This window comes from Botrytis byssoidea, assembly GCF_014898295.1.
Source record: "Botrytis byssoidea strain MUCL 94 chromosome Unknown BBYS_017, whole genome shotgun sequence".
NCBI classification, from domain to species: Eukaryota; Fungi; Ascomycota; class Leotiomycetes; order Helotiales; family Sclerotiniaceae; genus Botrytis; species Botrytis byssoidea.
In genome coordinates, this window is record NW_024065858.1 from 400,802 (window position 1) to 426,482 (window position 25,681).

A 25,681-nucleotide genomic window follows, 5' to 3' on the forward strand; every position below is an offset into this window, starting at 1 on the left:
GAGTTGATGTTGATGTTGATGTTCATGAAGAGGTCGGATGGCCAATTGTTTCTCCTAGACCCCTGTTATTTACTGATTTGGGTAAGGTGATTGCTTAATTTGGTAACAATTTCGATGGAGAGATTTCACTATATCTCTTTTGAAGGTCACTGTGAGGTTTTGAGTGTGGAATAAAAGATGGTAGAATTATTAGAATGGTACCAAGGGCCAAGATATTGGCCCAGGATTAGCTAATCTAAGCTAAGCTAATTTAGTAATTACACGTGATAAAAGTATAACAGTCACGCTTACAACTCTTCGAGGAATATCCTTAGTTAATTAATTACTTATTTAAGTTAGTTAACTAGTTAACTTGTTTATTTATTTATTAACTTAATTTATCAATCGAAGAGCTACCTAACCTTGGACATCTTCTCGATTGAAGGATTAGAAAATTAAACATATCATATGAAGCCGCAACATTCCCCCAAATGTTTGTATAACGTTTCACGATCGAGATAAGTCTCTACTCTACACACTTGTTCCATCGTTTCCGTAAGCGCTTTCAAAACCAGCACGACTAACAACACTAACGATGGGATTCACTCATCTTCGACTACCTAGTTAGTAAGGTTACCTTCCATCAACAATCGACCAAAGAACGCTCGTGCCCATCTATCTAGACACAACTCACTCCTCTCCACAAGAAAATCACAAGAGTAATGACTCCCACCGCAAGGCCATCCGGTCAGACTCCGATGATGCATATCATACAGATAGATGGTGGATTATCAATCGAGCACTAACCTTAACATATCAAGCATATCAAGCATATCCATCCGTGGATATGTGCACTGACTCTCCTCTCCCGTCATCTGATCAAATGATTTCCACGGGAATCAAACCATCGTCATGGGAAATCTAGGTCGGCCTGTATCTGAAGTTGTGAAAGTTATATATATATATATATATAAATAGGTATTCAGGAGTAGTAAATTGTGAATCGATCAGTCAGTCTATCACAAATCTATCTAGAGCTACCTACCTACTCGTAGTAGACAATAAACACCACGCCGATTATATACCTTTAAAATCTCTCCATCTACCGGTGATCCATCTACCCCGACCCTCACAATATTCGAGATACTCACAACTGCTGAACATCCATTCCAGTTATCCTCAGCGAACAAACTCCTCAAATTACAATTTTCTACACACCAATATAAAATCATCCAAGTAAAATATCCATCACTTCCATAATATATTATCTACCCAGCTACTCACCTACTCACCTACCCACCTACCCACCTACCTATACCTATATCCATCACACACACACACACACACACACACACACACACACAGCCACAGCCACAGCCACAGCCACAGCCACATTTCATCATCTTATTCCCATCTCTACCTGCATCTATCTGTTCAACTACTCACTTCCCTACTTCCCTTCCCTCCCCTCCCCTCCCTTAAATGACGAAATCATACATCCATAGTTCATAAATCAAAAATCAAACCCATCCATGAATATCTCCAAACTTGCATTCCACGCTCAGATCACTATCACTATCATACTAATCCTACCTGGTACTAAAATACTATTACAACCACCCCGTGGACATCCCAGCACATAACACACACCACACATCACACATCACCATATAATCTTACATTCCCATCCACACCCACACCCATCAACCACCTAACTACCACCTACCTACCAATTCAGATCCCCACTCGAATAGATCCATGGGTGTGTAAAATATATACACACATACCTACATACATACCTACATACATACCTACATACATAGAAACCAACATACAATCCCATCTATTCATCTATTCATCTATTCATCATACAAATAACAAGTAATCAAAGAAACGATAACAATACCCAACCACAAACAAAAAAAACAACTTAGCGCTCCCTATTCATCATTTAAATGCATCCTATCCATTCCTCCTTGAGGATCCGAGAAACCTACTATATCTACTCGTACTACGTTAGACTAATAATGATAAGCCTTATGTGAACCTCATGTTGGCGTATCAAATAAATTATTAGGTACAAATTACCAATCCATACCAGCTGTACCCCACAATCAAAATCACAAAATCATCTCTCAAATATCGAATTGCAAAAATCGTATTTTCTCTCTTATAAATTTCCCTCTCCTCTCAACATAATATCCAACTCTAAACTCTACTCTTGCAAATCAATGTGTTCCACAATCCTAGCGATAAGGGTCTAAAGCTTGGGTGTCATACAATCTCGCTCCCACACCACAGCCGCCAGGGGCATGAAAAGATTCCAACACGATGGTTAAGGATGAAGGATTGCATGCATACTGTTTGTTTCTTAAGGTGTAGTGTCACGCAGGTACCCTTGACGATTGAAAGGCTATGAATACTTGATTATCTCGGATACAAAATCTTGGTAGGTCTCGTGCATGACTGCGGATATATGACTCGATGCGTGTCTTAGATAGACTTGAGTGGCCAAGATGATAAATTTTTCATCAAGGGAAGATTACTTTGGAATGAGCCTCTCTCATGCATGCGGGCATGTAAGAAGCCTATAGTAAGCCACGTGTGGTGCTTGCCCTTGCATTTCGGGATCAATTTTTTGCATGGCCACCACAAGCTTGAATCGTAAGATACCACCCCTCCCAATATCGAAACACGTGATGATGGTGACATCTGCCACGATCATCTGAAACCTAAGAGTAATGTCTTTAAGAAGTCTTTAATTGTGATTGATATAATGGATAGTATCTCCTCGAATATCGAATTCTAATCCACTTTGCAAGGAAACACCATCTATCGATTCCCTCTTTCTCGCTCAGACAGATGGTCACCTTGACCAACGTTTGATCAGCTGCTCTTTATGAACATTCTTTAGTTGTAACCTTTGTAGATTTACGGCTTCGAGATTTTCCTGTAAATTCTTGATTTCCTCCTCAAATGTATTAAATGACGATACAATATCTGGATCAAGTAGTTGAACCTCCCCGTATACTGAATCAGCTTGAAGGGCGTTGTAAAGAAGTTTCATTGTGACATCGGCATTATGCACATGTGAAGAAATGGTGGTTTCAGTTGTTGACTCCAGATTGGCCATGTGGTTCTTAAGTTTCTCTGTCCTTTCTTGAAGAGATTTCTCCAGAAATTCCGTCCGCGCGTCATCAGTATCGCTTTCGTTTGGAAGTGTGATGCCCAGATTGCGAAGTAATTGTTGTTCGGCGTCCATCTCTTCGAACAGTGAAGAACGTCGGCGATTATTGCGAGATTGTGCTTGTACCTGAGAGGTTTGTCGTTGACGTGTAATGGATGTGCTAGACTGTGAAGCTGCTTGATTTTGAAGCTCTTTCTTTCCGGTCTCTATTGCAAATTTAGTGGCCATCTGATGACACTGATATTCTTCGATGTGTTCTGCATATATCCCTGTACGCCTGACGAGAAAACTAAGGCATTCTTGCATCTAAAATGGATTGGTTAGAGATCTATGTCTATTTGTCAATGTAAAGAAACCTACGTATTTCAAAGCTTGGTAAGCTCGATCTTGGCCCGAATCTCCTTTGGCAGCGATTTCCCGTAATGCTGGTTCCAGATATTGCTGTTCGGCAGACATTTGAGCCACAGGCAATACCTCGGAGTATAATGATTCGAGCTCTTCTTGTAATTCGGCGACTTCCTGCTTGTTTGCATCTTGAGAATCTGCACTACCATTAAGAGCTTCAATGTATATTCGATCAAGCTTTGTCCTAACTCCGTCGACAGTATGTTTAATATACCTCGCACAAAGATCCCGTATCCTTGAAATAGTATCATGATCTTCTGAAGATCCAGGATCAAGCTCTTCCGCAAGCTTTTGCAAACTTGTCAATAGTCTATCATCCGCCTTGAAAATCTCGTCCACTGTCTGTTTGGCATCGGATTGTGATATTTTGTTTTGTTGCTCCAAATCTGAGAGCTGATACATCAAATTTTGAGACAGTTCCTCTACTGCTGAGGAGACCTGACCATTTTCTGCTTCCCATTTCCGTAGCTGTTTTGCATCTGCTTCTGTCCGAGCTACTCCCACCTTCTTATTGTTTTTGACAATCAAAGCCACAGCATTTTGTTGTGATCGGAGCGCTTCACTTTGCTTTTCAATCGCGGTAGTAGATCGTTGTAATTCCTCAATAGCGGTATGGAGTTGTTCATCACTCAGATCGGATATACTCGATGGATTCTGTGAATTTGCTAGTTTATCTGCATCCCCTGATTGTGACAGTACACCATGTCTATCTTATATTAGCATCATTCGCAGAATATATGGGTGCCAACTCACAGTGCGACTTCATCCTTGGTCAGTAGTGTTTCTGGACCAAGGTATTTTGAAATCCAAGCTTCAACCGCAGCTGGACTACGAGCATAATCGGATTTGATTGCATTGCGATCGAAAGGTATGCCATAATCTTCTAGGATCTGTAAAAGAAGTTCAAGGTTGCCGCCTTCCATAATGGTCAAAGTTCGTGGTACCACAACCTTTCGAAAGTTTTGATGCACGTCTGAGGCTAAATTTAGCTATAGACTTTAGGAGAATGTAAAGATTTTATTGCAGATTTGAAAAGATGAAGGTTCCAGGATCCTAGAAAACATTGACCAGTAAGTTCTGAAAGAGAAGGTATAGAACACGAGCTCGGGGCGTATTATCAATTTTGTGCTGAATTGGTGATATTCGTTTGTTTACATTACATCGCCAGTGAATGCTGGAGATTTATATTTACCCCACAAATTTGATGTCGGACAACAACTTCCTTTCTGATTTGTCCCATTGCAAAAACCTACATTCACCAGGATTCAATATTTTGAAGTCGTTTTACCTTTCTTGATTGAGGAGCCAAAATATGTGAAGCATTGAAGAAATAATCGTATTTCTCACAATCTCACAATTGCAATGATACCAGGTTGGCAGGCATGAGGATACATTTTCCTCCGATATAGGTCATGATTGTGGGAGATAAGCTAGGTTGATTGAGCTCTCCGGGTTCCCACTCGGTTAAGACAGTCGTGATGAAGACATATTATCTAGGTATCCTAAGAATTTTCATTCGCTCTTTTTATGTTTAACTTTACCCTTTTGTACACTTCAGGTATAAAGGAAATGAGAAGAGTCAATTCGATTGACATAAGTTGAAGAGCCATCTGAAGGCATTCACAATGGCTCCGAAGATCCCAGAATTTATCTCGGATGGATTCGAGGCTCTCAAATTGGTGGGTTTTGATATCTTTAAGCTTTTGAGAAGACCTTTATTGACATAATATAGGTAGCTCAACTATCATGGAGACGCAATGTGAAAGCTTGGATTCAAGTCCCTTTTGGCATTGTTTTGATTCTTCTAGCATGCTTCGGTATCAATGCTCTTATAGGACTCAGTTCAGTCTCATTTCCTGCATCTGTGGCGTGCTTGATTTTGCTATTTTTGATTTTGAATCTTATTGATTTGGTTATTGGTCACCAAAGAACGAGAGCTTTGGTCTCAATTATTGATATTCCAGCTGGATGGGCTCTTCGATACATCAATCTTTTTTTCACGCCCTCGTGAGTCATCATCTTTACATAAAGGAGATCAGATGTTAAAGGTTGATAGTTTCGTCCTGTTGCCCTTGAGTGATAGTATCACTGCTACAGAAGTAGGTAAAATCATAGGAGTATTCCGTGAGTTCGGCAACGCTATATCTACCTTTCTATTGCTGATTGTTTGAAGTCGTTGGGTTCTTGGTTATGTTCGCCATCACAGCCTGGTTGGTTCGCGGTCTGCAAGTTCTAGTAGGTTCGACTAAGCGTGCTATCACTGAAAGGGCGGAAGAAATGGGCGCCGAGAATGATGCTATTCCTCTCGCAGTGTCGAGTAATACCGACTTCACGTCAACCGACACAATTAGTCCTATACAGGAACAAGAGCTAGCTGTGATTAGAGATGCTAGAGATCCACGAGAGTCACCGCAAACAGAAAGTCCACCGCCAGAAGCTATCTCTAGTACCACTCAGGTTCAACAAGAGCCATTACCACTCACACGAGCTCAAGTATGGGCGGCGTTCATTAACAGGAACTTAGATTTACTCACCTACAGCGTCATGTTCCTTTTCATAGGAATTCCTGTTTACTATGCTACCGGCTATGCAATGCCAGTACAACTTACTTTTAACGTACTAGCTTACTTTGCAGCACAATCCCTCCCAGTCCGTTGGAAGCAATTTTTACACCCTGTTTTACTATCATCTGGCATCACTATCCTTGGTATATGGATCTTGGGACTTGTTAAAGGCAACAACCTAGGTGAGATCTTAGGAGATTACAAAACCAATACCAAATATATCGCCTACTGGGATGGAGAAGGAAATCTTCCTCTACCCGGTGCTGGTGATATCTTGTGAGTACTCCCATCTTGAAACACTCCTCTGGCTCCCACGAAACCCGGAAATCTCAGCTGACAACCTTGTTCACTATAGTAATAGCATTCTCGACGCCTCCATCGTCTCCCTCGCTCTTCCCATGTTTCAATACCGCCACGAATTAAAATCACACTTCATTCCTATCACAATCCCCAGTGTTGTTCTCGCTATCGCTTCACTATTCGGTTATCCCCCTCTCTGCTACTCTCTCGGTATATCCCCTCCAATTTCTCTTTCATTCTCCGTGCGTTCATTGACTCTCGCCCTCGCTACCCCTGCCGCCACCAACCTGTAAGTAAACTATATTCTTTTTTAAACTTCCAAATCGACCCAATAACAAACTAACCTTTTTCTCTCTCAAGTGGCGGGAACACCAACGCAGCTGCCGCTCTTGCCATCATGTCCGGTATTCTCGGTGTTTTGATTGGTCAACGTCTTCTTACTTTCCTCAAAATTCGCCCTGATGATTACATCACCATCGGAGTTGCTATGGGTGGAAATGCGAGCGCAATAGCTACTGCATTATTACTAGTTAGTGACCCGAGAGCTGCAGCTTTAAGTAGTTTGAGTATGAGTCTCTTTGGGATTGTGACTCTGGCGTTGACTTCTGTGCCGCCGGTAGTGGATATTATTAGGGGGTTAGTCGGTTTGTAGGAATCTTGAAGAGAGATAAAGGAATAAGATACGTATATGTTGGTACTATAGAGGTTAAAAGTAAGATGATGTACAATTCAGACTTAGGAGAATCAGAATTCTTGAATAATAACATCGTAAGACGTACCGAGTATCAACGGATATACTTGAATCTCCTTCAAGTTCTCTCTTCCTCAATCTATTTCACTCTGTATGCCCCCACTCCTCTATCTTTCCCTCGCACAAAACCTTCGGAGTAGCATCAGGCGCGTTTTACAAAAAGCCCAATTTTCAATCTCCAATCCCATCACATCTCCCCCCTCCCGCTCTCCCGCTCTCCCGCTCTCCCCTCATCTCACAATTAAACTTCTCACACATCCCATATCTCTCGCCTCTCGCCCCTCTCAAAGAACCATATAGCACATACCAATTAAAACTATGCAATCCCAATCTAATCCCAGTCCAATACAATCATCAACCTTACCCACCTACTCTTCCAAATCTCCATTCCCCATCTTACAAATCCCGAATACACAATATATAATACATAGTATATCCAACATCCAATATCCCCCCCTCTAAAATACATCAACTCCTTCTCTAGCTCTCCAAATCTCTAGATCTCCGGGTGAACATGCAATACCACATAAACCAATATAACATTCTATAACACAATAACAAAAAATACTTATACTTCCCTATCTATACATTCCTATATACATACTTACTTACTTACTAACAAGAATTAAGAATCAAAAATCAAGGATCAAGACTACAAATGCTATCTTCGTTTCAACAGCACAGGGAGGTGATAATTGAAGAATCCTGGAGAGATTGATAGCACAATACTCTCTCTCAATTTCCAAATCCATAGATGAATTGATCAGTAGGTTCATCTTGACTTCAATATACGGGTAAATGTGTAAATGCAGATACAGCTATATAGGTAGGTATCTATACCATATCGACTCATCCGATGTATACCGAATATAGTGTAGATGAAAAATCAATGATATGATATATCTCAAGCTCAACATACCGTGGTCGTGTTAAGAAAATGGACTTAAGGAGGAGTATTAGTATTCGATATCACGGATCACTAGATACTTGGTATTGTTTGTCTTGAGTATGGATGTGTAGCTATGGGATTTGTATTTAGTATAGGTGGGTAGGTAGGTAGTGAGAGCATTGGCTTTAATGCGATTTTTCTATAGTAGGAGAGGGATTACTTCTGTAATTTCAGGAAAAAGCTTTTGTATCAAATGGACAGCGCAGTGCGAGACCGTTTGAATACAGACCTTCTCTTCTTCTCTTCCTCCCAACTTTTCAACAACGATTTCATCTATACCCTCTTCTTTTCTCTATTTACCCGTGGAACTCTCACAGCTTACAACTTTCCCTCAAGCACCATCTTTCCTCCCATGAATCCACACATCCCGATCAATCCCATCTGAAACAACCAAAACCAAATACCCTTATATCTTCCCTTTCCACCCACACCCCCCTTACTATACCCCGTCATATAAATCCACCTACTAACCGTCCACGCACCGCCCAATACGGCTGCCGATCGCGGGAACTCCAATCCAGCAACCAACATTGCCGCCACCGCTACCGAGTGGTTTTCTGTGAAATTCGCATGTGCGCGCTGCGCGCAGTTGAATTGATGTGCTGCGGTGTCAGTACGGGAGGAGGGAGCATAGGCGGCTGGATAGTCGATTTTGGCGGCTTTGCGGTAGGAAGCGGTGTTGATGCCGTGCCAGAAGTTAAGGACGAAGGTGGAGGTCGCGGCGAGGATTACGTAGCTGGGACGTAGGTGTTAGTGGCATGGTAGATGGAGGTGGAAGATGCAGGGAGAGAAAATCTATGTACATACCCGTAATCGGCATCGAGAGTGATGGTAACCATTTTTCTGGATCGATTTGAATCTTTTGAGATATGTGTTGTTTCGTTTGGAAAATGTATCGAATTATAGAAATCGAGTTATAGGTGTATAAATCCTCTTCAAAAATGGTAAATTGAACGAATTGATTAGTTAGAGAAACTGTACTTTCCTCTTCTTGCTTTCCTCAACAAAAACAGCAAGTCCCCTCACAATATAAACAAACCCAAGCTCAAAAAATCCACTCAAACCAAACCGCATCCGCATCCACATCCACCTAGGCAAACGTATTAGAAATCAATAGATCATTCCAAAGTCCAAAGACCTTCGATCTTCATCGAAACACAGACCTTCCAAGCTCCAAACCATGAATGTGGAGAAGGAAAATCGTAGACCTCGGACATATATCTCCTCCGCGCCCCGACTCGCGGTGTCTTCTTTCCTCCGTGTCGTCGGACTTCGTGCCATGCATCTACACATGAGTACATCCACATGCGTAGAGATGTATGTGAGTATGTGTATGTGTATAGAAAATTCCCCCGTCCATCCGCCCGTACGATATGAATCCCACCTACCTCTGCTCTCGTAAACATGCGTGCGTGGTAAATCAGGTACGATGAGAAGTAAGCATCTTGGTCATCCGGCATCCATCAATCGGCGAGACACACCATATCTCACTCCGTATCACTTACTTCACTCACAATCCGAGCATATCCCACCACGACCGGACATTCTCCCTCGGAGACGGGGTGCTAACTGAGAAATGGGATAAGAAGAGAGGAAGGGAATGCGTGAATTTATACTCACTTCTTTCATATCCGTATAAATAATGTATTATCATTTGATAGGTACTAGATTAGCGTATCTAGTAGGTAAGTTGGGTGTTGAGTAATCAATCAAGTGAATGATGAATGAGCACGTCATGTCTATGAAATATCTTATCATTGGAGTTTAGTTTGCTCTGTCGACATGGGATTAGCCTTCCGTTGTTGGGAATGTATGTATTGGCAACTTAGAATGGGAATCGTGGTGATTGCATATATTATGCTTACCTACTCCATGCTGAACCAAACCATCGGGTATCAATCCCTTCCTTCCCCTTCCTGCCTTTCCGGTTCCACAAGAGCATACAATGAGTTTATCTATCAAATCAGTATTAAGACAACCAACTCATTATATATAAATATATAAACTCATACAGTCTCAACATTTGATAATCAATATCTCAATCTCAATCTCAATCTCAATCTCAATCTCAATGCCATTCCTCCCTCCTCTCCCCCTTCTCTTCGTTTCCAAACAATATCCCCAACACCCCGTCGTCTACCTACCCATCCATCTATTTCAATATTTCAACCTCTTTTCCAACGAATCCTGCACACTACACCATCCTCTCCATCCATTACAATATTAGATTTATATACATATGACAATAGCAAATATCAAGCAATAATCACTCCTACATTCACTCCAAGATCCTCTCTCAAATCCCAATTCCCAAACCCCAATTCCCAATTCTGTATCTTAATACACACATACACGCATAAATATAGCACGTAAATTACGCTTTACACTACCTTCTCATCTCCTATTTTCCCTTTTCTTCCCTTTCTCCACCCTCCTTAACCCTTTTCACCACATAATCCCATACTAAAAAACCATACCATACCACCCCTTCCACTTTCCTTTCTTCCCTTTCCCTTTCTCCTCTACTTCGCTAGGAAATATGATCATCTCGTCTCATCTCATCTTTTCTATCCATCCATCCATCCATCCATATATATATATCTTCTTTAAGATCTTAAGATTACTGGTACAGGATGGGGGTAGGTGGTTAGTAAGGAGGGGTAGGAAGGTGTGTTTATATGTTTATATGTTTATATGTTTATATGTTTATATGTTTATATATTTATTTTACAATTTTAGTGAGGGAAATATAGAGTTAGATATAAAATGAGGGAGAAGAGAACTAACTAGCGAAAAAATACCGAAAGATTAAATACAAGATATGAAATCTAAATTACAAGATATTGAGATTCGATTTAATGGGAAAAGTGGGTTAGAACTTAGTAAGGAGGAGTAGGAGGGTATGAGATGGGATATGAAGATTCAAACGAGAGATCATATCTATTGGTGGGTAGAAAATAGGAAGGTATATAGACTTTCACTTCTACACTGATTACCTAGTACTTTCGCTTCCAGAAAGAGTATGTATATGATTACTACCTTTGTAATAGTAATCCATTTGGGTTTTATATGGAAGTGTCGCTCTGCACTGCAATGTAATGTAATGTGATAGTCACTATTCCTAGGCCATATGATATATACTCACTGGCCAACAATTCATCATTCTCATCTCTCAATTCCCCCCTCAGACCTCTCTCAAACCTCCCTCAAATCTCATCATATCCATTCTTCCCCTTCACCACCCCAAACGCTCCACCCCCCTTCCCAAACATAGCTCTCATATCCCTGGCCAACAACTCCGGCTTCTCATACGCATAGAAATGCCCTCCCCCCTCTTTCGAATTATCACTTTCAAAAACCACATCTCCCAACTTTCTCCCCCACGCCTTCGGCACCACGATCAACTCCTTCGGATTAAACGTCAATCCCAATTTCACCTCCCCAATATAAATACTCGCATCATCCATCGACATTTTTCTCTCCCCAGGCTCCGTATGCTTGAATTCATAGTAAATTCTATGAGCGGCTCCGGGGCCCGCCCGCGAAAATTGATAGATAGATATCCAGGTGAGGATTTGATCGTCGGTCCACGGATACGCATCCGTCCAATCGTGAAGTTTCTCATAAATCCACGCGAGCAATGCGACGGGGGAATCGTGCAGTGCGTAGGCGAGTGTTTGCGGCTTGGTAGATTGTTCCAAAAAGTATCCACGGCCTTCCTCCTCGAACCATTTGGTTCGAGCGAGTCCCTCTAGCTCGGCCTGTGAATAGGAAGTGGATGCCTCTTGGTCGGTGGGAGGTTTTCCTATGACCATGTTGATATGGCTTGCTTTGCACTGTGTGATGTTAATATCTTTATAGACATGCCGAATGTACCCAGAATCCAAGACAGAACACTCACATGTTTAGGATACAATTTCCCGATAGCTCTCGTGATAAACATACCCCAATCTCCACCCTGCGTAACATACTCATCATAACCCAATTGCAACATCAATTTATGACAAGTTTCCGCATACTGAGCTACAGCAAATCCACGTTTCTTGACTCCTTCGCTAAATCCATAATTGGGAAGTGAAGGGGCAACAATGTGGAATGCTGGACCTCCTGGTTGTTGAAGAAGTGGAAGAAGCTGGACAGCTTCCAAGAATGATCCTGGCCCTATTGATACATTCACTTTAGCATTCACCGCTTCTCCCTCCCAAACACTCTTCACCAGTCCTCAACCCCACGCCCTAAAGAAAAGAAAAGAAAAGAAAAGAAAAGAAAGAGAATCACGCACACCCATGAACAAAAAGCAACGGCACCGCCCCCTTCACCTCACTCTTCTGCCACAAAAAATGCACATCCAATTCCCCAAAGCCATCGACCTCGACACCCGTCGTAAACTGAGCTCCCTCCAGCTTCTTATTGAGATTTTCTTCTGCAACTCTCCAATCCCATTGCTCCCACGCTTTCGCCAGCCGCTTCACATCGGACAACGGAGCACCCATATCCCATTCAGCATTCTCGAGTTCGTCGGGGAATTCGGCGAGGGAAAGCTTGGTTTTGAGCGTGTCGATTTTGGCTTGGGGGACGGAGATTTGGAAGGGTTGGGGAGACATGTTGATTTGAGGTGATGTGATGTAATGTGATTTGAGGGGTGTGATGAGTTATTTGATGGAGATAGGATGAGGTATATCAGATAAGAAAGTAGATAATCTTAGAGCCCGCCGTCCAATTCAAGAAACCCAATGAATCAATTGATGAATCCAACTTCCAACCAGCAAACTATGAAGGCCAGTAATCAAATCGCTAGTAACCACAGAAGAAAGTAACGAAACAACATCCGATAATCCCAAACATACCTACCTACATATACCTCCCACGCCCTCGCACTTCGGAGCAACCTACCCCGCATCAAACCAACCAAGGCTTCACGGCTTCAACGGGATCAACGGTCCCGAGGTCCACCAGTCCTAGGTAGGTAATAACCACGACATCTATCGTCCACCGGCTCTCATGCACTTACTCATCGTATGACGTTAATACGCGCAGGAAAAGCTCTCCACGCTGCGTATAAAAGGTACTAGGTAAATTTCCAGACCCGCAATTTTTGGACCCCGAAAAAGATATCCTATTATCCTTCAAACCTCTTGATCACATACCTACGTAGGATGTCCTTATTTTTAAGGTTTCGGGATTATGTAGGTCCACGGGTAGTCTTGCATATCTCACTGGTAGTATTAACTATCTGTCTACTATTGATTACTCATGAAATCAACTCCGAATCTCTATTTTCTAAAGAGTAACAAATAACGATACTATACCTACCTAGTATCACCCTTCCCCTCGAGGTTCTAATCTCCCATCCTCAATATTATTGCCCCATCTCCAATACAGCAAACCTCATCCTCTTCTCCCTCTTCTCCTTCACACCTCTTCCCAAAAACAACAACAACAACAACAACAACAACAACAACCACCAAATCCCCAGATCCTCAGATATCAAGAAAAAACCAATCAGTTTCCACTAAATCAATAATCCCAAGTATCCCATACTATAAAATTCTCTCTTTTGCCTTTAGCTAAATGTATCTACTGTATATCGGTACAATACACCTACCTATACACCTGTATATACCCCTCGAGCACCCCTCTTATTAAACTTCCCATCCTCACCTCCTCCACCATCCCATCCCATCCCATCCTCCAAAGCACACCCACCAGGATCGGAAACTCGGAATCATATCATATCATATATTCTGCAAATGCACTGCAAATGCAATGCAAAGAAGTGGACTCCAAACTCCAAACTCTAAACTCGAACTCAAAACTCGAACTCCAAACTTGAGAATCGGGAATCGGGAATCGGAATCGGCTTAACATTCATCAGAGCAGGACAGCACAGGAAGAAGTGGATTCGAGAATCGGCATCGGCATAACATTCATTCATCAAGAAAGCGTACACTTACTTACACTATACATGCTTTGCTTCATATAAACATTGTCTATACTACAGTATATCCGTACTTTGTACGAGGGCGTGTTTTTATTGAAGGCTCGATTTAGATTTAAGTGACTTTTCTCACCAAAAACTATGCTTTATTTACTACTTTTATAAATAGATAATAATTCAAAAAATCGTTATAAAACTTTGAAATTCAAAATATACACAGAGATTTAATTGATTATTCTTTAATATTCGATTGGATATATACTAATAAATTTTATATATAATTTTGATTTATAAAATAAGTATTATTTTCTATAGTAATTTCAAGTATCAATAATATATTATATATTTTAAATTAATTGAAAGATTTAATAAAAATTTTAAAAATGTATTATAATAATTTTCATTAGATTTTATTTTTATTAGAAATTTTGAATATATAATAATACCAAATTAATTTAATATTGAATTCTAAAGTAGATGATTTTGAATATAGAAAGAGCTTACGCACAGATCTGGGCCCTCAATAAAAACACGCCCTCGTAGAGACGAGGTAATTCATCCATCCCAAATTCATCCAATAATCCATTTATCCATCCCAAAATCAAAGATTCAAATAGACTCTCATATACCTACCCACTCATCCACCCATACATTAAGCTTCTCAATCTCTCAATCTCAAAATCTACCATCACTATATCCATTTAAACACATTCACATTGTCCCCCCCACATACACACACAACACATAACACAATCAAACAACACCATTCATTCATTCATTCATTATAAGTTCAATTATCAAGTACCTACTCTCGTAAACTACTCTCGCAAACAACCCTCATACACTACCTACCTACCCAGGTAGCTAACCACCTCAATATATCCATCCACACAACGACAAGAACGCCATTACTTTAACATGAACCCATTAGCGCCTCATCCATGAGGTATTACCTGATTCTCATTACGCCTATAAACATCCACATCAACATCAACAACATCAACATAACATTAATGTGCATATCAATCTATCTCCTCTACTTCCGCTTGCGCTTCAACTCCCAATTGACATCTTCAAATTCATCTGCCAATTCATCCGGGATACCCGATTCTTCCATAACTCCCAGGGGTAAATCAGGCGTAACTGGTTCCGTAACCAATGCCTCTTCTGAAGACATTGATTTCTCAATCCCTTTATCGCCAAGAAGAAAGTCTCCAAAGTATTTGATCACATTGAATACTTCTTCTCCCGTCGGAATAATGTTTTCCTTGGGGAGTAAAAACCCATAGCTTCCAGTATCTCGGAGCTTAATTTGATAACTGTATCGCACGCGTAGTTCGTGATAAAACCAATCGATAGCGGAACCACCTCCATTTTCCATTCGGCTTGTCGATAAGTGGCCTGGTATTCTCGAGGAAACGGCACCTTCACAAGCGGAAGCAACAGTATATTGTTCGCCACTAGAAATTCTAATAGCCTTTGCAAGTCCCATACCAAGTTCTTCCAAATTTTCCAGACTAGGTGGGTCGGCCAAGCAAGAATAAGAATAAGGATATAAAACTTGTTGAGAGTATGAATGTAAATCCAAGAAACCAACAAAAAGGACATTATTGTTCTCCGTCTCATTCTTAGCCCATTGTGCAAATCGATGGGATTCAACAGCCTGGAAAGGTGCATCCCCTGGGTAACTTTCGGAACAAGGATTACTTTGAGTCGATGCACCCCATTCAAAACCGAACCCACGGTCTAGATCAACACCTCGACAGAATCGAAGATTGGTTTGTTGTCTATTCTTGCGCCATAAACGGTCGTTCTCCCAAGTGTACACATATCCATCCACATTAATAGCAGGAATGAGGACAAAGTCGAATTCTTGTAGAAGCTTTGTGATAGCAGGCGATTTCCCATAAGAAGTAATCAAAGACCAGGCAGTGTATGTAACGGAGCTCACAGATATCCATTCTCGAGCATGGAATCCACCGGATAAAATGATAGTTTGTCGTGGCTTAAGATTCTCCGAAGGTAGATTTGGCGATACGCCAATCCTTAAAGCTGGGATGTCGCGACCTTCGTAAGAAGTTCCAATGCTAATCATTCGAACGTGTGTTGAGAACATGGAAGACATAAGGCGCATCCATGGTACAATGACGGATAGTGGTTGATAGTTTTGAAAGAATACGTTGTCCATCCCATCGACAGTGCTAGTTCTCAAAGCTGGGGTGAATGCCCTTTCAACATGTTTCGAGGGAAAAGCTACATCAGCATATGCCGTCGATGGATACGATTGATAAATACTCTTCGCCAAGTCAGGCATTAGATAAGAGTATGAAGTCTGTAGAGATTTCGGCAAAAGGCCGAGTAAGGAGGGAATCTTTTTCATCAGTTAGCACTTCGACAACAGTAAAGATTGTTTCACGTACATCATCTTCTCTCAGATGGATATCCGCCCAGTTACTTGTGAACTCCCACACATCTAGGAAAAGTGTTTCTGCAGCTTCTGCCAAAGCTTGTTCCTCCGCTGGTGTTGTGAGATTGAATCGAAGTACCTTATCGCCGCCATATTTTGCAAGTAAAGTCGCTGGGAGTTGGATATTGGACGGTCGCGACACACTCCCTGGTAGATGGGGTTTCTTTGCGACCTTTGGGGGAAGACGGAAGATCTTTTCTATCGCAGTATCACGCAGCCAGTTTAAGTTGGGGAGCACATTGCGGTATTTAATGCCCGACTCTTCCTGTGGAGGATATCGCGGGGTTACAGGTGACAAGTGAGCATGACCATCCGTAGCCCAAGGTGCTGCGACGACATACGGGATACAAAGGAGACTTGATACCAGAAGTATAAACAATGATAATGTCGAGTGAGATTGCGACATAATTAATTTCGCATTTAGGGATTGATTGAACTGTCAACAGACAATGAAGGTTGTGAGGTTGTGGGTCGTGCTTGGAATTATATTTGAGATGATTCGAGGGAGAGATAAAATAAAGATTTTAGGAAGTGGATAGATGGTACTAAAATGTCATTCAGGCCTAGAAGGTTGCCTGGTTCCTCGAACTAATGATTGGTAAGATGGATTTCAGAAAGATGGTAATGTTGTTGAAAGACCCAAATATCAGACGGTATAGTAACAACGTATCAATTTGATATATCGTGTTTATTGTAAGATTCTGATTGTTATAACTGCCAAGTTGTCTGGTAGCCATACCTACCTATTCAAACATATACTACTAGGTAATACTCCTACCTAGTAGTATACTTTGGTTTGAATCTCATCTATCTCATCTATCGCATCCCATCTCATCCCATCTCATCCCATCTCATCCCATCATCTATTCATATATGTTACAGCTTATCTGCGGCGATACAGAAATGACCTGTAAATATAGGTAAGATTACATCAGTACATAGCTCACCTGGAAACTCCAATAAGAAAGTAATTGGAATTCTCACCAAAGAACTTTCCTCTAGCATCTTCACTTCCGACGGCGTCACAAGTAGCGTCCAAAACATTATGCCAATGATCGTCGAAGTTTCCTTATGTAATTTCGTCACCGATTGAGGTCCGAAAGATTCGAGAAGTTGCTGGATAGGATGTGTTCCGTCCGCAGGAAAACTATCTACTGGGTACACCACCCATATAACTGTAGATCTGCTGTTTGAGGTGATACCTGGAGACGACTCTGGATCCGTGGTTTCATCTAGGGGTTGCGCTTTGTCCATTGAAGCCATTGTGTATAGTGTACGAGGAGTGGGAAATGGTTTGGAAGTGACGCGTAGTATTTGTCGTTCATCGAATTGTCTAGATTTCTCTTGACAATGCTTGGGGTGATGCTATTCATTTCCTCTGTGTGAATCAGCTCATCGGGGGTGGGTTTACATATCAGGCAGGTAGTACCTTATCATAGACAACGGGCCTTGTCTTAGAGGATGCGTGTGAACGAATACATTGTTCATTTGGCATCTGACTGAACTCTACAATAATAGATTTGAAACATTGAGAGATGATAGACTCGACACTTCATTACTTCATACCAATAATTGCTTTTTTTCTGAATACACTGTCGCAGCAGTTCATTGGTTTGCGATTCACTCAGAATTATCTACCCGTCTTCAATCGGATTCACGGTCAGTGAATCAATTGCCAATAAATCGCTTGTGGGCTATTATCATTCATCTCGTATCTTTGTTGATTCTTCTTACGTAGATCAGATATTCAGCTGTATACGTTGGCAATATTGACTGGTTGAGGGAAGGGTTACCGCATGGAAGAAAATTCTGGTCATCAATATTGTGTATTGTATGGAGGGCCAAGAAATGCGTTGTAGCCTTGTAGGTAGGTAACCTTGATCTTGATGAAGAATTTGGATGGTGGCTAGATGATTCAATTATCGATATGGCCAATTGGATGGTCATAACCGGTCTTTCATCTGCATAGAGATACATTGAATTTGTATACCATGTGTAGAGTGTACAGATATCTTGTTTGGTGCTTGCCCCTCTCTCTTTGCGTTTCTCATCTCATACGACAGAACTGATCTCATACGACAGAGCAAGAGAGGGGCAAGCAGCTTATCCATGGATCGTCAAAGAGTGGCTGGGCTGATGTAGGAAGAATGTACGTTGTCGTAAATGGTGACGACGAAAAGATCAATCCTTCTCAGGTGTCTCTCAGATGGCCCTCAGATGTCCCTCAGACGTGCCTTTGACGAGACCTCTCCAAATGTATGAGCGTCAGCGTCACTTTTTTCCCACGAGGGATCCCAATTCCAACGGTTCATTAGGGGGGGGTTTTTTTCCCCCTCCCACCATGCAGATCATTCAACGCTTTAGAACATTCCACCATCCAAAATAGAAGGGCAAGTCAAGGACAGCTCAAGCCTAACGCAGCATGAGCTAAAAATAAGGCCGACCGCCTGCTTGAGTCTTCTAGAAAAACGGTTGGCCCCATCCCATCCCATGCACTGGCTCACTGGCTCACTGGCTCACTGGCTCGCTGGCATCCCGACGACGACTAGGTACCTTACCTTGTAGGAATCGCTATCGGATTTGCCCATGTCCAGGAAATTGCATTGTGGAAGCATCAAATTTTATTGATCCATATAAGCAACCACTTGGACCAGAGGGTAATCTTTACGTTCATCTCATCATATGGGGTATTGCAAAAGGTAGGTTTATATGTTTCAGAGTATTCTCCAAAGTGTAAATCTTTTTTTGGTCGAAAGGGGGAAATGATCATGGTGGTTTGGTGAAGGATTGGGGGGAGATGTGCGATACTTGCAGTTTTTTCCTCTTTCTCATAGCACATGGATAGCACACAGACAGCCCTAACATCTTCGTCTGCATCTTCAATGCATGGTATGGTATGATGGTGGATGAGTTTTAACCTTTTACCAAAGAAGCTTCACACGCGAATGGCAGAAAGGACTACTAGGTAGGTAGGTAGCAAGGTAGATAGGCCCGTATATAGGAATACTAAAAATACGGTTATTTGTAAACACGAGTTCTGGGTATCGATTTGATTTGGAAGTTTGTTTGGTATCTGATATTTGATATTTGATATTTGATCTTTGACGTTTGATGTGATTTGTGTTTTATTTATCCCTAGTAAAATGCAGTCAGGACATTCAGCAACACAACAGTGCAGTGAGATATACTAGGTAACAACTACTAATAAATAGATAGTATAGTATACCTAGTACTCACACTGTCTTCCAAATCTTGATAAGTCTCTCATGCATTATAATAAATGACCCTCAATGTGACCCTAATGGATTCTTTTCATTCTTGAACCCAACCATGTTTGCGTCATTCACCTCGGGCTCAGGGGAAGGGAAAGAAAAAAAAGGTCCAAGGTGTGGGAGGGATTTTCAGTCGTCCTGCTTCGTACTTGTTAGTATTAATAGTCAATAACTACCTAGGTAGTAATAAGTGTAATAAGTGTAATAAGTGTAATAAGTGTAATAAGTGTAATAAGTGTAATAACTAGATAGATAAAACTTAGTTACTCATAAATAGAATTTGTAAATTATTGATCCCATCCCATCCCATGCCTTTTTTCCTCTTGCCTACCTTACTTATTACCTACCAAGCTTTTATTACGCCTCATTGTGCATTTGCTATTGCATTTTGAATTTTAACTTATACGATTCGTTAAAATTGATTTGATTTGTTCACTCGTACTTTTGGGTTTTTCCCTCTCCTCTCCTCTCCTCTCTCTCACTCACTCTCTCTCTCTCTCTCTCTCTCTCTCTCTCTTCCATATTTACTTTTTCTCGACCTATTATGCCCACTCCCCATTGTCCACCAACCACCAATTACCCCCCCAGTCCAGAACCTCAGAACCCCGTTTAGTCCTTTCCCTCTTATCCACTTGTTACGACTCTCCTACTTTCCCAAGCATCTCTTCCCTACCAGATCAGCCTCATACGAAGGGATACACACAACTCTTCAAACACCCCATCACCAATTCAATCCTACACTCCATTTGCAAATGTGATTTTTTTTCTCTGCAGCTGAAACAAGAATACTCACCTTGCTTCCTAATTATCCCTCGGGGTAGGATCAATGTTGTTCGACGTTTCTCCAAAATGCCATTACTACGTCGTCGTGCTGCTGCCAGCGATGCTGAAATGCGACGACATAGCTTCTTTCCCGTCGATTCAAACACTCTAAATCCAATTCTCGATACCGAACTTCCAGATGGCAGAGCGAGTGAACAAATGCCACGACGTCCTTCGCCTGGAGATTTCCCTTCAAATGCCGCAGAACCAGGAACAATGACATCGTTACCCATGTTAGTTAGACCTGCCACAGATTATCCTGCTGCGCTTCAGCGATCGGGATCACCACCGATACAGGAGGAAACTTCGAAACATCGTCGCTTCTCTATGTTAAGGTTTCGACATGCTTCCGACTCACAATTGTCCACAAGGTCGCGATTACAGGCTCAGAGTTCAATAGCGGAAGATGCTCCTCCAATCCCTCAGCGCAAGTATTTTTTTCCATTTGATGTCACTCCTCAACATTTCGAGGCATTTAATTTGTGCAACAATTTAATTTGAACTGAACAATTGCTTGCTAGGTCTACCTTCTTGGCGTAGTGCTGACAGTATACCAGCCCCAGAGATTATCACCACGGCTCCAACCATGGATTTCAATGGAGGACGCCCAATGAAGAAAAAGTCGCGGGTTAGACTTCCCGGCCGTACCAAATCGACGGCGGTGAATAACAATCGAGCGAAGCAACAAGAGCAACCGCCATCACAACCAGAAGATACATCGGATATTGAAATGCTCTCTAAGAAAGAGCGAAGAAAGACAATGTCAGAGTCGGGACCGAGCAATAAGAGCCGTGTTACTTTTGACGAACCCAATCGCCCAATGACCCATGGCAATGGTGGCTCACCTCCTGCATATGGAGACGAAGCGTCCTCGGCATTGGCTCTGCCAGTAAATAGACTTTCGGAATCTTCAAGGTCAGATGCAAGCTCGGGCGAGCATGGAGTATATGCAACGACCACGACAACTACGCACACTGTCCAAACAACAACAACCTTCTTTCGTCTTCCTCGTCGGAAGAAGCCTGCTCCATTATTCGATCTGAGCCATCTTCCACAAAAGTCCGCGCAAAACGATGCTTCGAATTCGCTTTCTGTTACGAGATACCCCACTGCTCCTTCGCCCGACTCGGCTCGGGCCATAACCCCCAAATCATCGGACGACCTGACGCCGCAAGGCTCTCATTCTCCATTCCCACCGTCTCCGACTCACACCCCTTCCTCTCCCACTGCTTTGATGAAGACATCGTCGGGTCTAGGTCGGCCAAACACTCCCTTATTACGACAAGGTTCCACTGCGTCATCTTCGAGATCGTCACCCACCCGTTCGAGATTAACGCTGCGCGGTCGTTCCTCCACTTTGAGCTCACTGAGAAATGCACCAAATGAAGACTCTTTACCGACACCGACGTTACCATCGACCAGGACTTCTACATCCACTGGCAGGAAAAGCTTTGGCGATTTATTCAATCTTACAGCTCGATTGCGCCAGAATCCCGAACCGGGAAATAGTTCTGGACCTACCACCCCTGCTTCCAATACTTCGAAGAACAATTCTATGCAATTGAACCGAGAAGAGGCTATCATTCTACCGGAACGATACGATGATGACACACCAGCTAATTATTTAGTCAGGCTTGAAGAGGCAGTTAGTCGAGGTGTTGTAGCTAGCGTATTGTCGAAAGGAACGGACTCTTTCTCTCAGGCCGTTCTTCGTAGCTATATGAGAGGATTTGGGTTCTTTGGAGATCCTATGGACATGGCCATTCGAAAGTTGCTCATGGAAGTGGAGCTCCCAAAAGAGACACAGCAGATCGATAGATGTTTGCAAGGTTTTGCAAACAGGTATCATGAGTGCAATCCTGGCATCTATGCATCTCCTGACCAAGCCTACTTTATCGCATTTTCACTTCTTATTCTACATACAGATGTATTCAACAAAAATAACAAACATAAAATGACAAAGGCAGACTACATCAAGAACACCCACGGCGAAGGAATCTTTGACGAAATTCTGGAATGCTTCTATGATAACATTTCATATACACCCTTTATCCACGTGGAGGATGACCTAGATATCAATGGCGAGAGAATAATACCCCACAAAATGAAAAAGAAGTCAAAGATGCTTCGGGGAGGTGGCGATCCTAACAAACGTCCCTCGAAGGAACCTGTTGACCCTTATACTTTGATTCTCGATAGCAAACTGGATACTCTGCGGCCCAATCTAAAGGATGTCATGCATCTTGACGAACATTATAGTTATCTCGGCACTGCACCGTGTTTGAATCTACAAAATTTACAAAAGACGTTCTTCAAGACGGGTGTTTTACAGATTGTTTCGGCCAGATCACGACCAGATGCCTTCATGTCGGAAAAGACTGTTACAAACCCTGAGGAAGCACAAGCCGGTATCGTGGATATCAAAATTACCAAGGTTGGTTTATTATGGCGAAAAGATGCAAAGAAGAAGAAGACTCGCTCTCCGTGGCAGGAGTGGGGAGCTATCTTAACTGGTGCTCAATTGTACTTTTTTCGAAATACTGCGTGGATCAAAAGCTTGATGCATCAGCACGAGACGCATATCAAACAAGGCCACGATGGCACGCCTGTCATTTTCAAGCCTCCACTAGAACAGTTCAAACCTGATGCATTAATGTCAACCGATGATGCAGTCGCTCTAGTAGATTCTACCTACAAGAAGCACAAGCACGCTTTCGTCTTTGTGCGCCATGGAGGTTTTGAGGAGACTTTCTTGGCCGATAATGAAGATGAGATGAACGATTGGCTGGCTAAGCTCAACTATGCCGCAGCGTTTAGGACTGCTGGAGTGCGTATGCGTGGTGTGGTTGGGGGCAACTACGAAGGACAACGCAATCGAGGTATCCGTCGACTCGATAGTGCAAACGATTCTACCAAGTTTATTCAGACACCTTCGGGTGAAGTTTCAATAGTCAGTGGAAAGATTGACAACAAAATGCAGGACGATATCTTGGCAGCACGTCGCCAAATTATGCTACAAAAAGTGGTTGAAGCCGAGGAAAAGCTTACCGTTGCAGTGAAACAGTTGGATTCTCAACTTCGAAATGCTCGTCATTTACAAATCCTAGCCCCAGTTCAACAAAAGACGAGAGAGCAAGTTTTGTCAGCTGCAGCTCGCATGGCTGCTCAACTGAAATGGGGTAGAATGGAAATTTGGCGGTTGAAGTGTCACAGGGATATTTTGATCTTGGATCTTGACGAAGAAAAAAACATGGAAGGAGATTTGGCGCAAAAGACAGATTCAAATGGAGATACACCAATGTCCGCACGATCTGCTTTGAACCGTTTGCAATCCAAGGCAAGTAGCTTAGCGCCGCAAGGCACGCCAAAGTCACCTACATTAGACTCCATGACTCGACCTTCTACGTCCGGTCCATCGCTTTCATCGTCAGCAGACAGAGAAAACACGATGGATGACATATTTCAAGCAGCACCATATTCGATGCACAAAGCTCAAGCATCTTGGGAACTTCCACCTTTGGCCATCAACGAACAGGCTACGCGTAAACCTTCAGTTTCCAGTGTCGTACCCCCAAGTCCCAGTCTTGCCACGACGCCATCTCGTTCAAGTTTGAATCAAGCTCCAACCTTGAGCTCTAAACCTTCGGATCCAAATCTCGATGCTGCGGAGCAATCTGTTCTTGAACAAGCTGGATTGGTCGATTCGGACATGGCGAGCGAAGAGAAAGAGCAGTCAGCCGACAAGGACAAGTTTGGCAAAGGCAAAATTCGTCGCAGTATTCATCAAACCTTACGCGAGGCGCATGTTCCATCGCATCACCGTAGTCGAAGAGGCAGGGACTCGAATTCGAGCGCTGGTATGTCAGATGAAGGTACTACAGATGACATACTCTCTCGTGGTTCTGGAAGCTTCGTTGTACATGGCAAAAAGGCTTCAGTCATCACATTCGGGACGGAACTCCAAAGCATGTCACCAGAAGAACGCATACGTCTTCGTAAACAGCCTCACAAGGAAGACTCTGAAGCAACATCGCCTGCTACTATCGATGACGACTTCCACTCCATACTTGCTGAACCAATTGAGTTTCATCAGCGCCACAATTCAGCTGCAAGCACAAGTACAGCGACTGCCAGGAGTTTCCGGGAATTGCATAGGAAATATTCCTCCCAGCACTCAGACAGACCTCCAAACCTTGCTGTCACTGTAGATGACGACGACGAAGCGGCAGTAAGTATGTCTGACGGCCGACGAAGCCCTTTGCCCCCAGTCGAAGACGAAAACGAAGACGAAGATTCAAGTAGCAATGACAGAACAAAATTCTACACACCAGATCCCTCACCTCGTGTAGCCGAGTTTGATGAGCATTCGCTAGTTGAACCGAATCTACAGCACGACATTGAACACATCGATTCGAACGAGCGGCTACCAAGTCCTACTCTTCAAACAGTCGGTGCTTGATACACCATGTTCTATAAATATGGTAAAATACCAAGACAACCTTTCCACACATCCACACAACATTTTCATATTACTGTTCTTGTCTCTTCATTGATTTCGGCAAGATTAAAGCATAGCGCGCATGCAACTATTTTAACGACAATCCTTTATATATCCATTTCTTGACTTGCGGCGGGCTCTTTTACAATACCTGTGATGATTGATATTTTCGGGAAGCGAAAAGGGAAGGGATATTTTTTTCGCAAGAATTAAAAGTATTTGATAGTTCATTTTTTCGGTAGTACCTTTTTAGTTTTGCTTGGTTTTTTGTTTTCGGTTTACTGAAGTTTACACTTGTTGCAGTGGTTATTTGGGACACATACTTTTGAAAGCATTTATTGTGCGTATGTATACTAGCGGTTGGCATGGGTAGGGATGGTGAATAGGGTGATTGGGAAGGAAAGGGAAGCAAGGGCTGTAAGATGTATTGGGTTAGGAACCATATATTTCCATGTGAAGGGGTCGTCTTACGGTATGGCACATGGTTTTGGCTGCTGAGGTTATGGGCCGGATTGGCGTTTTGGGAATGGGGATGTGTTCGCTTTTTCT

The 25,681-nt window shown here is 42.4% G+C and overlaps 7 protein-coding genes across 7 annotated transcripts; 2 read left to right on the forward strand and 5 right to left on the reverse strand.

Annotated features, from left to right (window-relative positions):
- Positions 1 to 1,755: 1,755 nt before the first annotated feature.
- Positions 1,756 to 4,675, reverse strand: EAE97_008189 (uncharacterized protein). Its single transcript, XM_038878703.1, has 3 exons — positions 4,325 to 4,675; positions 3,527 to 4,277; positions 1,756 to 3,472 (listed from the first exon to the last, which is right to left on the reverse strand). Exons 1-3 carry the CDS (start codon positions 4,492 to 4,494, stop codon positions 2,846 to 2,848), a joined length of 1,548 nt encoding a protein of 515 aa, XP_038730383.1. The 5' UTR covers positions 4,495 to 4,675; the 3' UTR covers positions 1,756 to 2,845.
- Positions 4,676 to 5,196: 521 nt separating this feature from the next.
- EAE97_008190 (uncharacterized protein) lies at positions 5,197 to 7,087 on the forward strand (the record flags this gene model as incomplete). Its single annotated transcript, XM_038878704.1, has 6 exons — positions 5,197 to 5,250; positions 5,304 to 5,578; positions 5,628 to 5,695; positions 5,745 to 6,411; positions 6,491 to 6,724; positions 6,796 to 7,087. 6 exons carry the CDS (start codon positions 5,197 to 5,199, stop codon positions 7,085 to 7,087), a joined length of 1,590 nt encoding a protein of 529 aa, XP_038730384.1.
- A 1,109-nt stretch (positions 7,088 to 8,196) lies between these two features.
- EAE97_008191 (uncharacterized protein) lies at positions 8,197 to 10,075 on the reverse strand. Its single transcript, XM_038878705.1, has 3 exons — positions 9,756 to 10,075; positions 8,943 to 9,704; positions 8,197 to 8,871 (listed from the first exon to the last, which is right to left on the reverse strand). Exons 2-3 carry the CDS (start codon positions 8,972 to 8,974, stop codon positions 8,454 to 8,456), a joined length of 450 nt encoding a protein of 149 aa, XP_038730385.1. The 5' UTR covers positions 8,975 to 9,704; positions 9,756 to 10,075; the 3' UTR covers positions 8,197 to 8,453.
- An 812-nt stretch (positions 10,076 to 10,887) lies between these two features.
- EAE97_008192 (uncharacterized protein) lies at positions 10,888 to 12,977 on the reverse strand. Its single transcript, XM_038878706.1, has 3 exons — positions 12,418 to 12,977; positions 12,037 to 12,296; positions 10,888 to 11,971 (listed from the first exon to the last, which is right to left on the reverse strand). The coding sequence occupies exons 1-3, from the start codon at positions 12,737 to 12,739 to the stop codon at positions 11,342 to 11,344; spliced, it is 1,212 nt and encodes a 403-aa protein (XP_038730386.1). The 5' UTR covers positions 12,740 to 12,977; the 3' UTR covers positions 10,888 to 11,341.
- A 2,132-nt stretch (positions 12,978 to 15,109) lies between these two features.
- Positions 15,110 to 16,946, reverse strand: EAE97_008193 (uncharacterized protein; the record flags this gene model as incomplete). Its single annotated transcript, XM_038878707.1, has 2 exons — positions 15,110 to 16,444; positions 16,494 to 16,946. 2 exons carry the CDS (start codon positions 16,944 to 16,946, stop codon positions 15,110 to 15,112), a joined length of 1,788 nt encoding a protein of 595 aa, XP_038730387.1.
- Positions 16,947 to 17,403: 457 nt separating this feature from the next.
- EAE97_008194 (uncharacterized protein) lies at positions 17,404 to 18,035 on the reverse strand (the record flags this gene model as incomplete). Its single annotated transcript, XM_038878708.1, has 3 exons — positions 17,404 to 17,448; positions 17,525 to 17,905; positions 17,970 to 18,035. 3 exons carry the CDS (start codon positions 18,033 to 18,035, stop codon positions 17,404 to 17,406), a joined length of 492 nt encoding a protein of 163 aa, XP_038730388.1.
- A 2,626-nt stretch (positions 18,036 to 20,661) lies between these two features.
- Positions 20,662 to 25,093, forward strand: EAE97_008195 (uncharacterized protein; the record flags this gene model as incomplete). The annotated part of the gene is made up of 2 exons (XM_038878709.1): positions 20,662 to 21,084; positions 21,200 to 25,093. The coding sequence occupies 2 exons, from the start codon at positions 20,662 to 20,664 to the stop codon at positions 25,091 to 25,093; spliced, it is 4,317 nt and encodes a 1,438-aa protein (XP_038730389.1).
- Positions 25,094 to 25,681: the final 588 nt, after the last annotated feature.

What these genes read in the sequence shown, in the direction of transcription:
- EAE97_008189 (XM_038878703.1), bottom strand. Translation starts at nt 4,494, where the DNA reads ATGGAAGGCGGCAACCTTGAACTTCTTTTACAGATCCTAGAAGATTAT. An exon ending in ACCAAGGATGAAGTCGCACT is followed by an intron (nt 4,278 to 4,324) that starts GTGAGTTGGCAC and finishes AATATAAGATAG; the next exon opens with ACATGGTGTACTGTCACAAT. An exon ending in CTTACCAAGCTTTGAAATAC is followed by an intron (nt 3,473 to 3,526) that starts GTAGGTTTCTTT and finishes AATCCATTTTAG; the next exon opens with ATGCAAGAATGCCTTAGTTT.
- EAE97_008191 (XM_038878705.1), bottom strand. Translation starts at nt 8,974, where the DNA reads ATGGTTACCATCACTCTCGATGCCGATTACGG. An exon ending in ACTCTCGATGCCGATTACGG is followed by an intron (nt 8,872 to 8,942) that starts GTATGTACATAG and finishes CCTACGTCCCAG; the next exon opens with CTACGTAATCCTCGCCGCGA.
- EAE97_008192 (XM_038878706.1), bottom strand. Translation starts at nt 12,739, where the DNA reads ATGTCTCCCCAACCCTTCCAAATCTCCGTCCCCCAAGCCAAAATCGAC. An exon ending in GTTGCTTTTTGTTCATGGGT is followed by an intron (nt 12,297 to 12,417) that starts GTGCGTGATTCT and finishes ATGTATCAATAG; the next exon opens with GGCCAGGATCATTCTTGGAA. An exon ending in GGAAATTGTATCCTAAACAT is followed by an intron (nt 11,972 to 12,036) that starts GTGAGTGTTCTG and finishes AACATCACACAG; the next exon opens with TGCAAAGCAAGCCATATCAA.